The sequence below is a fragment of the Wasmannia auropunctata genome, unplaced genomic scaffold (assembly GCF_000956235.1).
Source record: "Wasmannia auropunctata unplaced genomic scaffold, wasmannia.A_1.0 LD336071.1, whole genome shotgun sequence".
In the NCBI taxonomy this organism is placed as follows: domain Eukaryota; kingdom Metazoa; phylum Arthropoda; class Insecta; order Hymenoptera; family Formicidae; genus Wasmannia; species Wasmannia auropunctata.
The window spans coordinates 3,205,565-3,221,726 of NW_012026819.1; the positions used below are offsets into that span (position 1 = coordinate 3,205,565).

General features: G+C 40.2%; 1 protein-coding gene across 2 annotated transcripts in view; it reads left to right on the top strand.

Annotated features, from left to right (window-relative positions):
• Positions 1 to 14,510, top strand: part of LOC105449951 (protein slit) — a 352,872-nt gene extending 338,362 nt beyond the window's left edge. For both annotated transcript variants that reach the window (XM_011689437.1, XM_011689438.1), the window contains exons 14-30: positions 1,935 to 2,081; positions 2,919 to 2,990; positions 3,084 to 3,155; positions 3,449 to 3,612; positions 4,021 to 4,222; positions 4,304 to 4,375; positions 4,486 to 4,557; positions 4,988 to 5,059; positions 5,139 to 5,302; positions 5,895 to 6,114; positions 7,640 to 7,949; positions 10,215 to 10,428; positions 10,598 to 11,059; positions 11,989 to 12,189; positions 12,532 to 12,681; positions 12,906 to 13,045; positions 13,517 to 14,510. In XM_011689437.1, the coding sequence (XP_011687739.1) occupies positions 1,935 to 2,081; positions 2,919 to 2,990; positions 3,084 to 3,155; positions 3,449 to 3,612; positions 4,021 to 4,222; positions 4,304 to 4,375; positions 4,486 to 4,557; positions 4,988 to 5,059; positions 5,139 to 5,302; positions 5,895 to 6,114; positions 7,640 to 7,949; positions 10,215 to 10,428; positions 10,598 to 11,059; positions 11,989 to 12,189; positions 12,532 to 12,681; positions 12,906 to 13,045; positions 13,517 to 13,603 (2,821 nt within the window). In that variant the 3' untranslated portion in view covers positions 13,604 to 14,510. The remainder of the gene's footprint in view (positions 1 to 1,934; positions 2,082 to 2,918; positions 2,991 to 3,083; positions 3,156 to 3,448; positions 3,613 to 4,020; positions 4,223 to 4,303; positions 4,376 to 4,485; positions 4,558 to 4,987; positions 5,060 to 5,138; positions 5,303 to 5,894; positions 6,115 to 7,639; positions 7,950 to 10,214; positions 10,429 to 10,597; positions 11,060 to 11,988; positions 12,190 to 12,531; positions 12,682 to 12,905; positions 13,046 to 13,516) is intronic.
• The last annotated feature ends 1,652 nt before the right edge of the window (positions 14,511 to 16,162 follow it).

Consider the following 16,162-nt stretch of genomic DNA (forward strand, 5'->3'; position numbering starts at 1 on the left):
ACGCTGTTAATCCCGACCCTAATCACCGCGGATGCTATCAGAAGCCCTGTTGGATAGAACTCCGTAGAACTTTTTCATCGTCGATGAGTAAGTCATCGAGGCAACAAAAGACTCGACGGACAAAAGACGTACAATTCTGTTAAAGAGCTTCCTCCGACAATGTTTTACTTATCGTTACGCGTTACTAAGCGACGTACGTGGGCGTGCAAAATGAGAAAACTAAAGGCAAACTCAATTTATGTCATACAAGATGTAGCAGCATCCGCAATATATTTCGTGCAGTTATGTTTGTCATGCTAAACGCGAACGTTTTTAGTGCCTCCCAAAATATTGTGTGACATCGCGTTAATGAAGAGGTAGTTGGCCGTGCTAAAATAAGGAAAATCTTTCCACGAAAATGTTTAAGCTTTTTGATATTTGGATATTAAATAATAGTGTTCACTTCGCTAGACGGGGCTGCCCCTCGTAATTAAAGATATAACGAGGCGCTTTAATGAATAATGGGTAATAATTATACGTTACACAATTTATTAATAATTATGCTACTTTTGCATAATAATGTTTACAAGTTGTAAAAATCATTTACTCATCTAAATAATGAATATTCTAAAGAACGATGTTACATTTATAGTTAACACGATGAACGTGCACATGAATTAATGATCGTTAGTGACTGAATTGCAAACCGAAATTACAAAACGATGTAATGTTTAAAGATAATCTCAAATAATAAAAGAGAAACGATTAAATTACCCGTATAATCGAAATAGATAACGATGCTAGAAGTAACTGCAATAAAGTTCATTGATCCATTATAAACAGATACATCGTTTTGCAATTTCTAACTTGCAGTTAGATATCTACATTTCTAATTTACTTTACAATTAGTTTAACGTAACATCTCGCTAAATAATGTGCATCCTGGATTATGTTTCCTTGAGAAAGTATTCACTTCGAATTATCGAGTATTGGACAAGCCAATCGATCGGTCGAGACGGTCCAGCCGAGTGGTTAGGATGAATATCATTCGTCTGTAGAGAATTCTCGTCGCTCCGTTCGAATATTAATTCGATCGTTGAACCAGATAATCATCTGATTAAATCGTGGAGTGCAATGGGGAAAAGAACAATGAAGATTGGACTATTATTCGCAGTAAATTACGCATCCGGTCCGTTCAATGGATCGGCGCGTTATGAAAAAAAAATTAATTTCTCGATACTATTCAATAATCAATACATCAGTCCTTACAAAGAAGTCTATATATATATATATATATATATAATTAAAACGTTTCTCTAATACATACTTTTTAGCGTATCCTTGCTATCTTATTTGTATTTTACATTTCAATTTATCAATTTACGTTATAAATATTAATGTAAAATTGGTCTATACTCTTGCGATCAAATCCTTCGTTTTTAAGAATTCTAGAACTATCTAGTTTGAAAATAAAGCAACGGAAGTTATTAATAATTGCTACAGCATTTTATTCTATTTCATGAGCGAAACATACATTTTTTGTTATTCCGACGGTATCTCGGGTTAATAGTTTTATCCGAATGTTAGAGCGTATTAATTACGAACGAAGCAAAACAATCAACTGCAAGTTACACTATTGCTCGATATATCGTACGAGCATTCTGCAACGCACCAATTTCTGCACAAGAGTTATTCCAGCGTGCAATTCGCAAAATTTATTGAGCGACGCATTGTTATAACGCGGTAGCGAATAAATTGCTCGGCGGGTAGTCGAAAACAAGTGATGGAGTAACGAACGGAAAGTACCAATTTCGTTCTTTTTTTTATTTTTACGTTGTCGAGTAACAAACTGACCGTATACATGCATATCGCGCGCGCATGTTTCGACGGCACGACAGGTCGCGGACGACTTCGTTCTACATACAATTCCTTTCCACTTTGTGTGTTCGCGCCAGGTTGTTGGGCAACAATGAACTGGACAAGATCAAAGCGGACGGCCTTTTTGAGAAGCTGCCGGAGCTGCAGCATCTGGATCTCAGGAAAAATAAAATATCCCGCATCGAGGCGTCCGCCTTTCAAGGGGCTCACAATCTCACCGACCTGTAAGTCACATTCGCGAGTTCCGAATTATACCGCTTTCGTACCACAACCTGCTTCTTCTTTGCGACATTGTCGTCGTCGTCGTCGTTGTCTTCCCGGAAAACTTCGCCTTTGCCGGCACAATAGAAGCCGTTCTGGAAGTACCGTTGTGTAACGCCAAGATTGTTTTCTTTGCTCGGGCCTTCTAGTCGATATTTCCAACTTTAGAGAATCTCTCGGGGGAATTTTCGAAGACCGCATTGTCTTCGGGGACAATTATTAAAACAATGCCGACGGTTTTTCGTCAAAGACTCGAGCGGTGAAGTGTTTGTTTCATTACGCGTCACGGTTTGCTAAATTCAATTGCAAGATACATTAATTTTTACTTGCGTATCTAAATTACTAGAAATACCTTTAAATATATAAAACTGTTATTATTAGTAGCTTATCCGTTCCATGAAAATATTTTGTCGTTTTATGAAAGATTAGATGGTGTACAGAAACTGAACTTGCGATACATCAGCCATTTTCATCGTCATTTATAGTTCAATATATGACATGAATCATAAATTCTTTATTGTTAATATCTGTATTTTTAAGGCACTTTGAAGCCGAGCAACGCGTTACGTCTGAAATTTAAAGAATATAAAAGCGTTACACACCAAATGGTACCACGTTTAAAACGTCTCCGCGTGCTTTCGTGATGTTCATAACGCTTGTACGCCCGTTGCTTCAAAGAATGATATTTATCGACTCGTAAAAAGTGACAGCGAATTGTGACGCGTCGCAACTTCGCTCGCAATCTCTTTCCATTTTGTCGCGCGCCTCGTTTCGCGATGTGACGAGCTTTCTTTTCGCAGGCTTTTGTCCGAGAATAGGCTGCGAGAAGTGCACAACAAGATGTTCTCCGGCCTATCGAGCCTTAAAACACTGTAAGTACCTCGTTGGGCAAACGTATAGAATATCTAGCGTTGAAAACGCTATCGTAACGGTAAACGATTACTCGCATAATTCACTCTGCGCAGGAATCTCCATGGTAATTCCATTACATGCGTTATGCCGGGATCGTTCGACGGAATGCCGCACATACGCGCCATGTAAGTTCGCCGAGTAATCCACGAATCAAATTACAACAAGATTATCGCTGCATAATAATTTGTTATCTATGAACTTTCTTATATATCTTTTTGTGTCATCTTCTTTTATTCTTCTTTTATTCCTCGTTATCTTCTGTGGAAAATGCAAGCAGTTAAATGACCAGGAGAACTTATGCGCTGTTATATCTCTCTAAAATAATTACATATCAGCTGTAATAATCAGAGATTAATCTCCATGTTTTTGCCTCCTTATTGTTGCTGTATCGTTTGATGTATTTTTTCGGTATCTGCAGCAACATGCAAGGCAACCCGCTATCGTGCAACTGCTATCTCGCGTGGTTCGCCGGATGGCTGAGGAAACGAGATATAGCCGGAATCACTGGCCGTTGTCACGATCCACCGCGATTAAAAGATGCCATCATCAAGGACATTCCGCACCACGAATTCAAATGCAACAGTGCGTTTAAATGCATTATTGTACAATTTGGTTACCTGCGCAGCACGTGTAGATATATCTTACTCTCGCAATTCATATACCACTGCGTTTTGCGGTCGATTGCTATGAATTCAAAATAGAGTACAAATATGACGTATCCCGTATGAAATTGATAGCGTTGATTTGCATGCAAATTGATTCGCACGTACAAAATTGAAATCAATATAACATATTAATTAAATCTGAATCTGTGAATATCGCGAATTTTTCGTGCCTTCGATTTACGTACCGCCCGCATTGCAAAAAAAAAATTTTTTTTCGCGAATAAATCAGTCGCTTTCGCTGCGCTTTCCTTATCCGACAAATCATACTCGCAAATCTAAACTGCAAATCCTGTTAACGATCCACCAACTATTTTACGCCCATCAGACGACAGCGTGGGTTGCCTAGGCGACGATTACTGCCCGCCTCAATGTAATTGCGCGGGTTCGGTGGTGAGATGTTCGAGGTCTCAGCTTACAGAGATTCCACGCGGGATTCCACCGGAAACCACCGAGCTGTATTTGGACGTGAACGACATCAAGACGATCCAGCCGGAGAGGCTGAACCACCTGAGGATTCTCACCAGACTGTAAATAAAACACGCGTGCACATCCCTCCCGTATATCTTTCAAGCGGCTTTCGCCGTGTTTAACGTCCGCTTCGTTTTCAGGGATCTGAGCAACAACCAGATCGGAATGCTGTCCAACGATACCTTCAGGAATCTCACGAAGCTGTCGCATCTGTAAGTCGAATATTTATTCCGTTATCCCGGGAGTTCTTGGGAAGAGAGAGAGAGAGAAAGAGAGAGAGCGAGAGAATTACGTTTACGTAATGTATGAATCTCTTTTGCAGAATCATCAGTTACAACAAGCTACAGTGCGTGCAACGAAACGCTCTCGCGGGATTGAAGAACCTGCGAATAATGTGAGTCATGTGTGCAAATACTCGACTAACGTTATCATCGTGACATGCCTCTTTTACTGTCGCAAAAAAAAGTATATTTCACACTTTTATGTACCATTCGCACAATCGGCGGATTGTTGGACACTCTACATTTTACGCTGCTAAAGTCGTTTAATTAATTGTCGTATAGTTATTTAACAAATCTATCAGTTAAAAATAGCAATATCTTTAAAAACCGAATTAAATTTTTACATTAAATGAATATTTAATCTAAATTGCAGCATAATTAAATATTAATTACAAATGAAGATTAAAGTGAAATAAACGTCAATCGTCGGGGATTGTAAATTCTTAATTTGAATCTTTCTTTAACCGAGTAAAATAATAAATTAAATTAAATCTTTCTGTGTCAATAACATAAAAATATGCACTATTTTTCATTATCCTCCAGTTCGTTGCACGGTAACGACATATCGGTCATCCCAGAGGGAGCGTTCGAGGATCTCAAGTCTATAACACATCTGTGAGTATCATTCCGTTTCGTAAACTATACACGCACTAGATTTTCGATACCAGCCATTTATCGTCCACGATGTTTACAGTGCCCTGGGGTCCAACCCGCTTTACTGCGATTGCAGCATGCGATGGTTGGCCGAGTGGGTGAAGAAAGATTATGTGGAACCTGGCATAGCTAGGTGCATGGAGCCTCCCGCGATGAGAGACAAATTGCTTTTGACGACACCGGCTAGTGCCTTTCAATGCAAAAGTAAATATCTCATAAGCGTATATCTCGATTGCGGGCAGAATGGCCAAGAGATTCCGCCTACAGTTAACATAAGTAAATTAATTGCTGTCCGTGAGTCGCGCAGCAATAATGCTTTATTGAAAGCAGAAATATAGAACCGTGCGATATATATATCCGTTTGCGATATATCCGCAATTCTAACTTCAATTCTGACTCTCGCTGTTAGATATCCATTAACATTCATTAGTATATCGCTCGATAGAATATTTATCATTGCAATCGGAAATGCAGATCATTATCTCGCTTGGTAACGACTTCGCTAAAACGGATCATTGAACATCGATTTTCCATTACACATAAAAAGTATAATACTTTTCGTTTTTTTTTTAACGATGCTTGGTAATTGCAATCTCTTGTAAGCAACAGAAAGAATTCCTCCTCGGTTGCTTGGCCATTGCTGATCCGCAATCGCACACTGGTTGTCGCACGTGACGGTGTTTTTAATTTTTCGTAGTACAGCGCGACGCAGTCTGTTTAGTTCGTGGTTTTTTGGCCCAGTATCACGGTAGGGTACTAAAATTGCTCATTAATCGTAGACCTTTCTTCCGCGCAGCCAAGCAGCAGCCAGCCGAAGTCTTGGCCAAGTGCGATCTGTGTTACACCACGCCATGCGAAAACGGAGGATTTTGCGAGGCGCTTCCGGACCGGCAGTTCCGTTGCAAGTGCACGCCAGGATATCACGGGGACCGGTGTCAGCATAAAATTGACGCGTGCTATGGAAATCCTTGCAGGAACTCCGGAACTTGCAAAGTACTGGAGGAAGGAAGATTCAGGTACTTACTAAACGCGACGGTCTGACCTTGATCAGAGTAGTGGCTCGTCGGGCTGACTTTAGAGTTGCTCGTTCAGTGGAACCCGTAGAGCGTTTGCGACAGCATCGTATCTAGACAAAATTCCTTTCGACTTTTGCAGTTTTTTTTTCATTTTTCTTTTTTACGTCAACCTCTTGCCTGAAGTTTTTCACGAATTTCCTTACAAAATTACGTAGCACATTTACAAATACGCGAATCAAACTCAAATTAAAATTAAATTAATAATTTAAACGAGCCTATCACAATTTTTGAAATTGATTTGATTACTGTCTTGAGAAGGAATCGATTAAGTAGAAGAACAACAGTGCATTAAATTGTAACAATATAAAATATTTTGTCTAAAGTTACGACTTATTCTTAAGACAATAATCTCAGATTCACATAAATGCAAGAATCCTAATATTGCCAAATATAGCTAAAAATATATAGATTGGTATAATTATGCAATTACCATAATTATTCCAATTATCCATAATTGGAATGCATCAATACCGTTACAATAACAATATTGTAGATATTATATAAGTAGAATCTGCACGTTATCAAAAAATCATTTCGCGTGAGCCGTAGTAGTTCTTTGAGACGTCCACGTTTGAACATCAAAGTAGATGTAAATATGCACGATGGAGGATGCTTTTGTATAGACGAATAGAACATTGCATCTCGAAGCTTGAATTTGACAATAAACCGCGGAGACATTAAAAAAATCGTCTTTCCGAGTTGCTATGCTATTTTGACAACTCCGACGCGACGCGTCGTGCTGCTTAAAGTGGCACCCGAAGCGGTGGAACACGATCGGAGCGTTCGTCAAATTCGAGCTCTCAACACGCGTAATAAACGGGACCCTCTGCACGTGAGCCCCGAGGAGTGACGACTGCAGGCTATAAACTGCCGACGGCGCTGTCAATAACCTGCTCATAACAGAGAGGTTGTTGCGATTATCGAAAAATCGAAGAGCCGAACTTTACGCGCCGACTATTTGCGCCGAGTATGTGTACGTCAAAATCGATGCAAGCACATACTGGCATAAGACTCATATATTTCTAACAATGAATCTTGTACTTCAAATTTATCTTCGTCTTTATTGCTTTTCTTGTCAAGACAATGATAATACTGCAGTTTAAAGTTCTCAGTAATATAATTATATAAATAGCTATTAATAATATATAACTGTTTACTTAATTATTCCAATTAAATTATAAGTTTAGTTTAGTCTTGATTAAATAACAGAACTGCCTATGCAAATTTCTTTTCCGAAGATCAGTGCATTATTAAAATTTTCTAAAACTTTCTCTTTTTCTTCGGAAACATTTAATTGCAAGCATCTAATCAGATTTAACGCGCTACAAGCACGTGATAATAAAAGAAGAAAGGACAGAAGCAGTGTCGGCGGTTTATCGCTCGCGGTAGAGTACCTTTAGGCGGATCTATCGCGATCGCATGTCGGGCTCAATGTCTCGATTGACGTTCAGTCGGTGTGTGACAGTTGCGACTGCGCCCCCGGGTACAAGGGACTTCGATGCGAGAGCAACGTCGACGACTGTGCCAACAACAGGTGCGCTAACAACGCAACCTGCGTCGACCTCGTACAGGCCTATCGATGCGACTGCACCCCAGGATTCATGGGAGAATACTGCGAGGAGAAGATACCCTTCTGCACAAAGGGTCACGACCCCTGCGAGAACGGAGGCCGATGCGTCGACCATAAGACCCACTACAGCTGCGAATGCCCAGTCGGCTTCACCGGCCTCAATTGTTCCACAAACTTGGATGACTGTGTCGATCATATGTGCCAGGTACGTGCGTGACATCTTTCGTTAACTGAATTCTATCGATCGCGGACACGTCGATTGGCGTGGATTTATTTCTTCCCGAGCGCAGTCACGCGTTGCGCCAGGCATGATATTCCTACCATTCCTGGTCTCCTCGTGTAACGAAGCTATCGTATATACAGCAAACATAGTATACCTACCAGGTACCTCTCTGGTACACAGGCTTTGTCGCGCTAACATATCGATTGTCACAGATCCTATGACTTATTGTATACAAATGATTAATAAAGTTTATAATATGGTGCACTATTATATATAAATTTTTTTTGCTTTAAAATAATGTGCGCGACGGAAGTCGGTTCGAAGTAAATTTTATATTAATCGATATATTTTCGTTAATTATTGTTACAAAACATTGAGCGATTCGATTTTTCAGTAATATTTTTGTACATTATTTTTTTCTATTTGTCGTGGGGGAACAATATTAATTAAAATCTTTAGATTTTATAATAATGAATTCCGTATGCGATAGGGATTTTCATAATGTGCTTTTAAAATTCTATGCACTAGCATTTATAAATACGAAGCATCTACAGTACTGTTGTTGTTGAGTGTAAAATTCATTAAAATAAGTAATTACGCGGTTACTGCAGAAGTCGCGTGTACGGGCGCACCTATCTACACGAGGTCGATGATATCTGTTTCATTTACATCATATCATAGAAATTTATTTTCTCGTATCGCTCGCGGTTGCGACAATCGCAATTAATTTCTCGCTACCGCACATTAACAGTTCCCCTTTACATTCATATATAGCAGTTGTAATAATAGAGCGTACGTTCCTTTTCGCTCTGGAATATCCGAATTTTGATAACGTATTTTATTATAATTCCCACTTTTGAATCGCGTATATGTATTACGTTCGTCGACGGATATGTCTCTTTGCATTTCATTTCAGGAAGTATTTCTCGGTTGAATCACTTAACGTATCGATTTAATTCGGTACAGTATCAACATGAAAACTCAAACTCGGGCGACATAACTTGACTTGCATGAGAGCCAAACTTTTATTTGACTATCGACTCTTAAATAGAACCCGCCCTCCCCCCTCCCCCAACCCAAGGCAGATATGATCTGCCGCGAGAGGAAGAAACTTTACTGTTCGCGAAAAGCTACGAACCAGAAGCAAAGTTGGCGTATGAAATTTTACGCGAAGATTCTTCGCTTCGCGGTATTATATGCCGGCCAAATTTCATTTGAGTGTTTGCGCGGAGTACAGAAAGCTCGTGTGGAGTTTTCGGCTTTGTGGTGCTGGTTCTAAAGCCGCGATAGTATATCACGTCCCGAGCTTTCTAAGCTTCTGTGAATGGCGCGGAATTGACCTACAGAGGCTGTCTTTCTATGTATGAATCTTTCATTTCCATATACACTGGGCGTGTTCCACATGTAGTTAAAATAACTTTTACGTAAATATTTTCCATTGCATTTCACATGTCAATTAATAATTGAAAGGCTTATTGCTCTATGTTTTTAATTGTCATAGTTGTAATTATAATTATTAATATATTTATATCGTTATATCGCGTAATAACGTTAAATATCCCGAATTGCTTTCATTGCGGTTCGAGTATTCTGGACTAATCATTGATAAGATTAGCACGCGTAACTCGCAGGGGGGGATATATTATTGCACATATGTGACTTAAGCCCCAGAATACATGGCCTTTAGTTTGAGACTCTAGACCAGGCATGTGAAACTGGCGGACCGCCCGATGATTTGTAACCCTCTGCTAGTAGTTAGTTGCATCCACAGTTTGCGCGCGTTCCTATCTTATCCGTAAACTTACTAGCTGACATTAATTAGACGGCTACATTAGAAATGCATCGACATTAAAATTATTATTATTTCAGTTCAGCTTCACTTTCATAACATCTTATTTCATATACACGTTCATATACATCTTCTAATTTTTGGAAATCCCTTGGATTTTAATTAGGTCGTAATTAGAACTTAATAATTAACTAACAATTAACTTGATAATTTAGAATAATTTAAAATATTTTATAATTTATCCTTTGTAGTAATATTACGTTGATATTTTATTTTCTTAAAAAAAAAAAAAAAAAAAAAACAAATGGAGATTTTCAATAAGAATCTACTGTTGAAAACGTAAATATGAATGCTAAAGATTTCTTTATTAACTGTTTTCCATTTTTTTCACACCTGATCTACAGTAAAATTTTAATTGGTAAACACTTATGCGAATTATAATTGCGTCTGTTTCGCAGAACGGTGCTACTTGCATTGACGGCATAAACAATTACGAGTGTAAGTGCGCGGCGGAGTATGCAGGGAGATACTGCGAGGCTGCACCCTCGACAGCCATGCTGTATCCACAGACAAGTCCGTGTGCCCACCACGACTGTCAGCACGGTGCCTGCTTCCAGCCTGCTCCTGCCTCCGCCGCGGACTATCTTTGCCAGTGCCATCCCGGCTATACCGGTAAGTAAAAAATCATTGTTTCTTTTTGTTATAAAACATCTTTAGTAATTATTCAAAGACATTTCTCCCTTCCCCCTAACCAGTTTTATTATATATAGTTCAAGAATTTTCTACTACCTCTTGTCACACGCGAGCTAATTTCACACGGCACGACCACTTGTCATTTCAGGAAAACGATGCGAGTACCTGACGAGTCTGAGCTTCGTGGACAATAGCTCGCTGGTCGAGCTGGAACCGCTACGCACGAGGCCCGAGGCGAACGTGACCATCATATTCACGACCACGCAGGAAAACGGGGTTCTTCTCTATGACGGGCAAATCGACGGGCACATCGCCGTCGAGCTCTTTAATGGGCGGATCAGGGTTTCATACGACGTGGGCAATTATCCTACCTCGACGATGTACAGCTACGAGATGGTAGCCGATGGCAAGCCTCACATGGCGGAGCTTCTGGCGATCAAGAAAAATTTCACAATGCGGGTCGACCGGGGCCCCGCCAGGAGCATCATCAACGAGGGTCCGAAGGAGTATCTTAAGCTTATCACGCTAATGTTCGTCGGTGGCATTGCGCCAGAAGTTGCTAAAGTCGCATTTACCGAGTTTCACCTTAGAAACATTACGAGCTTCCAAGGTAAGTTTCTCTTACGACACCGAGAAATATTGTTAAGATTAATTGACATTCTTGTATTATTTTTATAACTTCAGTAAGTCATCGACGGAAAAGTGTCGCGCGATTATGAAAAAGTAGAATAGTTTTAATAAAATTGCGAAGAAACGTGAATTTTAAAAAATTTATGTTCTCATTATATACCACAGCATAGGGATAAATTGAACATTTGATTCTTCATTGTTATAATTGGTTAGTTTAAATAACAACTTTTATATATATTCATTTTAATTGTTAACTTTAAATAACATTTAGTTAATCACCAAAAAAACTTATAATAACGTTATAACAAAACCGTTCGGAATATTTCAAAGATTTCACGGATGATTTGTGCTCTCCACCACTGCTAGTTCCAACACCGATACTCTGCGGTTCCTCTGGGAAACGATAGTTGTCGCAAACTCGGAATATCAGCCGCAAATTTGCAACTTGCGGAGACCTCATTTAATATTCGGTTACATTTTTGATGTCCCCCGGCGCAATACTGATTTACTACGTTTGCATATAGTGTACGAAATAATATGTAGCACGGTATGTAACCGAGAGAAACTAGATTTGAAAAGTTTCGCGACAATGCGACACACACGAAAATTCGTGATCGGACTGCATTATGCGGCATAATTTATATTCCAGCTATCTGGACTTTCTGCGTTGTAAGACAGAGAGAAATCTATTTTAATGGTGAAAATGTATATCATTGACGTCAATCATTGAAGTTACGCGTAGCTTCTTATGAGAACTTACGCCAGCGCGAATGCGTGCGTCACTTACGACCTCACTCAATTGCATCGTAACGTTCGGTACACATTCCCATGCCGCCACTCTTTATATAGGATAGAGCAAAAGTTTCTCCCAGCGCCAGATCCATTAAAAGTTTCCTTGCTTTATCTCAGGCTGCATCTCCGAGATGTGGATCAATCATAAGTTGGTAGACTTCAGCAACGCCGCAAAGATGCATCGCGTTACTCCCGGATGTGTTGCTAGCGAGGAGGAGGCCGACGAAGCGAGAGATGTTGTTGAAGCTGAGGGAATTAACAATGGTGGCAGTAGCGAGGAGTCTATGCTACAGGAACACGTACCTCGCGAACGTTCTGGTATGTAAATGTCTATAATTGCTGTTTATGCAATGTTAACTTATTAAGTTAAGAATCGTTCATATTTGAATTTTTATCATTAAATTACTTAAAGTCATTTACAAATACATTTTTGGGATGGATTTTTAAGAAAGTTTTAATCTATTTAACAATTAATTTTACAATTATAGTTAACAAATGAATGACTAAATAACATAACGTTAAATCAACGTGTTGCGTTTAGTGAAGTACTTTGTGAATTGTATTGTATATAATATATATGAAATAATATATATATGAAAAATTATACGTTAAATTTTTAATTCTTGATTAAAATAAAATGATAAAATGTATTAATTATAGATGTCATCATGTCGGTAACTGGATTGGTGCCTTCGCATGCGTGTATCGGACATGAATGCAAAAAAGGATCTCAATGCATACCGTCGCCGTACGGCAACGGCTACTCTTGTCGATGTCAAACCGGCTGGCAAGGACGATACTGCGAGAAAGGTAATACTTCCTTCAATATTATCATATTGTCACTTACATATATAGAGATATGAGCGATGAATATATATTTATTATAAAATTATTTAAAGTGTTGCATTCTTGCCATTCTTCTCAAAACATTTTTTTTACTATCAATGTTCACAACATAAACATATATATTTAATATCTTTCGTGTCTACTCGGTCGCTTTTGATAAAAAAAAAAAATTAACATTAATGTCGCAGCACCGACCTGTCGCAAGGAGCATACCAGGGAGTACTACAGCGAGAATGGATGTCGGAGTCGACGACCTGTGAAGCTTGCTAAATGTTGGGGAAGTTGCGGCAATTCCTGCTGTTTACCGCGGAAGACTAAGCGGCGCAAGGTACACGAGATATTTGTATATCGATTAGAACGCGAATGATCCGGTTTTCAGTGGAACAATGCGTTAATTCTATTGTATAATTTTCAATTGTCTGAGAATATTCCCCGCGTAACGTCGAATTTCGGAGTAAATTAATATTGCATCAACGCTTACGTGCTACGAGAGCCTCTGCTTCTATTTTCCCGATTGACAGAGCAGAGGAATGAATATTAAAGCCTGTGTCGCTTTTATTCTTGTTAATTGGCGTTAAACTTCGTACTGTCCGGTCGCGACGATTCGGACGATTCGACGAAATAAGACGAATCATTTCATCTTCCAAAGTGATCGATCGCGCATGAATCGCTCGAAGAAATCGCGTCAATTACTGCAATTATGTTCATTAAGCTCCGGCCGGCCGGCGACCCCCCCGCCGTTATTTATCGATAACGATCGTATACGCGGTCATTATAAACAATTGTGTATTAATTTCAGGTCCGATTAATTTGCGCGGACGGCATGCGGTACACTAAGGACGTTGACCTGGTGCGTAAGTGCACGTGCACCCGCAAGTGTTACTAGCCAGTCGACGCATCGCGGCCCGAGTCTCGTCGGCGCGCGTCGAGACGTAAAACGAGACCGAGAAGAAACCCCCGGATCCGGAGCGGCACCCCCGCGCGTACTTCCACGTGCCCTCGGAGATGACGAAGGGTAAAGCGGCAGCGGGGCGGCGAGGGCAAGCGCGACACGACATGCCCTCGGCATCCCTATGCGAGACACCACGAGACGCACGTGGACGAGGAAAGTGCGTGAGGAAGTGCAGGCCAAACCTAGATGGACACACACATAGCCGGCTCAGTGTGATATGTATTATTAAAAAAAAAAGAAAAAGAGAGAGAGCGCGCGCGAAAGAGAGAGAGAAAGAGAGCGAAAGAGAGAGAGAGAGAGAGAGAGAGAGAGAAAAAAAAGAAGCAAGAATATATTGTACGTAATATATAGCTACGAACTATCGATATCGAAGCAGTTAAACGTATACTAGGTATTATTCGTATATATAATGACCCGATATAGGTATATAACGACGAGAAACGCGGGCGGAAGGAAGGGTGGGCGCGAGCGCGCGCGGACAATGTGTCCGTATATTTGCGATCGCGGACCGCGCACGCGGGCGCTTGCGTGTTCGTAACGTTACGCACGAGTGCGTACGATTACGCCGTTGATTTAGCGCGGAATGGACCTAACTGGTAATAGGGGATTCGCGGCTGCGTGCAAACAGGCTTCCGTAATCTTCTTATAGGGTATAATACGCGCCGCTTTTTGTTTAATACGTTATTTCCGCCGGTGGCGGCTGTAATCTCCGTTGAGATGCTTCAATCTCGATGCAGCCCATTGTCGATCTTTCGAAAATTAGATCATTCAGAAATACATGTTAATTGTTTCTTATTATGTTAATGAAGGTGTTTGTGGAAAATATTACGATTAAGTTTTATCCGAGCAGAGTTTCACTTAAACTATTCGTAAAGCAACACATTAATTCTCGCGCTAGTTATAAATAGTAGTTATGAATTAACGTCCGTCTAATCTCCGCGCGCGCGTATAATCTTTTAGATTAAATTTATTTGCCTGAAAGATTTGTTTGTATTTATACATAGCTATCGCGTAACAATAGAGATTAGTGACAATCGTAATTTCTTGGGCAGGATTTGTAAATGGTCAACCGCGAAACTTATAGATCCACGTTAGGTCTATCTTTCCCCTCAGCGAATTTTTACACTAAACGCAAATCTTCGATCGCATAGCTATTTCTACCCACTGAGCAATGGTCTTTGAATTTTTGCAAGAGAAGATCTACAAATACGTGAAAAATAACAAGAATAGTGAGAGAGAGAGAGAGAGAGAGAGAGAGAGAGAGAAAGCAAGAGAGAGAGAGATGTTTGTGAAAATGGCGCGAATGGCTGCAATACTTTTTCGCAGATTGTTTGGTTTCGATATACTTCGCTTGGCTACAATGCATACACGCGCGCGCGAGCAACGTCGTCGTAGCCAATAAACCTGAACGAAAAGAACGACGCGGTGTGTTTCTTGCCTTTTTCATCAGTTTAGTTACAGTGCTGCCAATTTAGCGTTTCAGCTATCACTTTAACTGCACAATCTTTAGCTAGTACGCATATTAGGCTGCTTGTAAATCGTAATAAACACGATAATCGAAGGGGACAAGCAATTAAAGCCGTTTAAAAGAGTCGACATATAGAATCACAACTATGTGAATAGAGAGAATCACAGGTAAGTGTCTAATTAAATGTAAAATATATTTTAAGCATAGAAGAAACTTAATTGAACGTAAGCCGTCAACGTCTTCTTACCTCACCTCACCGACAGCAGCAGTGGGAATGTAGCTTCATTTTTGAAAAAGTCAAGAAATCGCACCACACGATCGAGGTCGCCGGGACACACGGACTGCGTCGCGAGTCTCGGAAGAGAGCGCGCTTTTACGGAAACTTTACGGAAACTTTACGGCCTAATATTGCGTTTTGAGGTGCAAGATGCAGTCTACGGGCTGCACGGAGAGCAACGGGAGACTCGCGTGCGAGCGCTCGGATCGATGCGGCGGACGATAATAGGAAAACGAATTATGGAGGAACGGAGCGACGCGCGTATTAACGTTCGGTTAGCCGATCGCGAAACGGATGTAGCTATATAGATCGATGAAATCGTCGGTAATCCGAAACAGAGGAGTTCACCGATGCTAAAACCGCGTAATTATTTTTGTATAAGCGCATTATTTATATATATATCTAAGATAATTTGCTATTAGTTTAATCAAGCAGCGTAATTCGTTCGTACTACTTAAGCCCCTATTAATGTATGGCGTACTACGTACCTACCCCTATACTTCTATTTATGCGTATCTATTTTTACCCCTGGATAATTGCATCGCATCTTCCACTGCCAGTATTTATACGTATTTATTCCTTATTTCACTGACATTTATATTAAACTGTTTCTTTATACACGTTTTTACTTAGAGGACGAACGAATATCTGTCGACGAATATCTCTCGACGCTGTCGTCCTTCAACGATTTCAACGCGATCTTGCCGCCTAGCGTGCGCCTCGCGAGAAAGTACCAAGGATTTACACA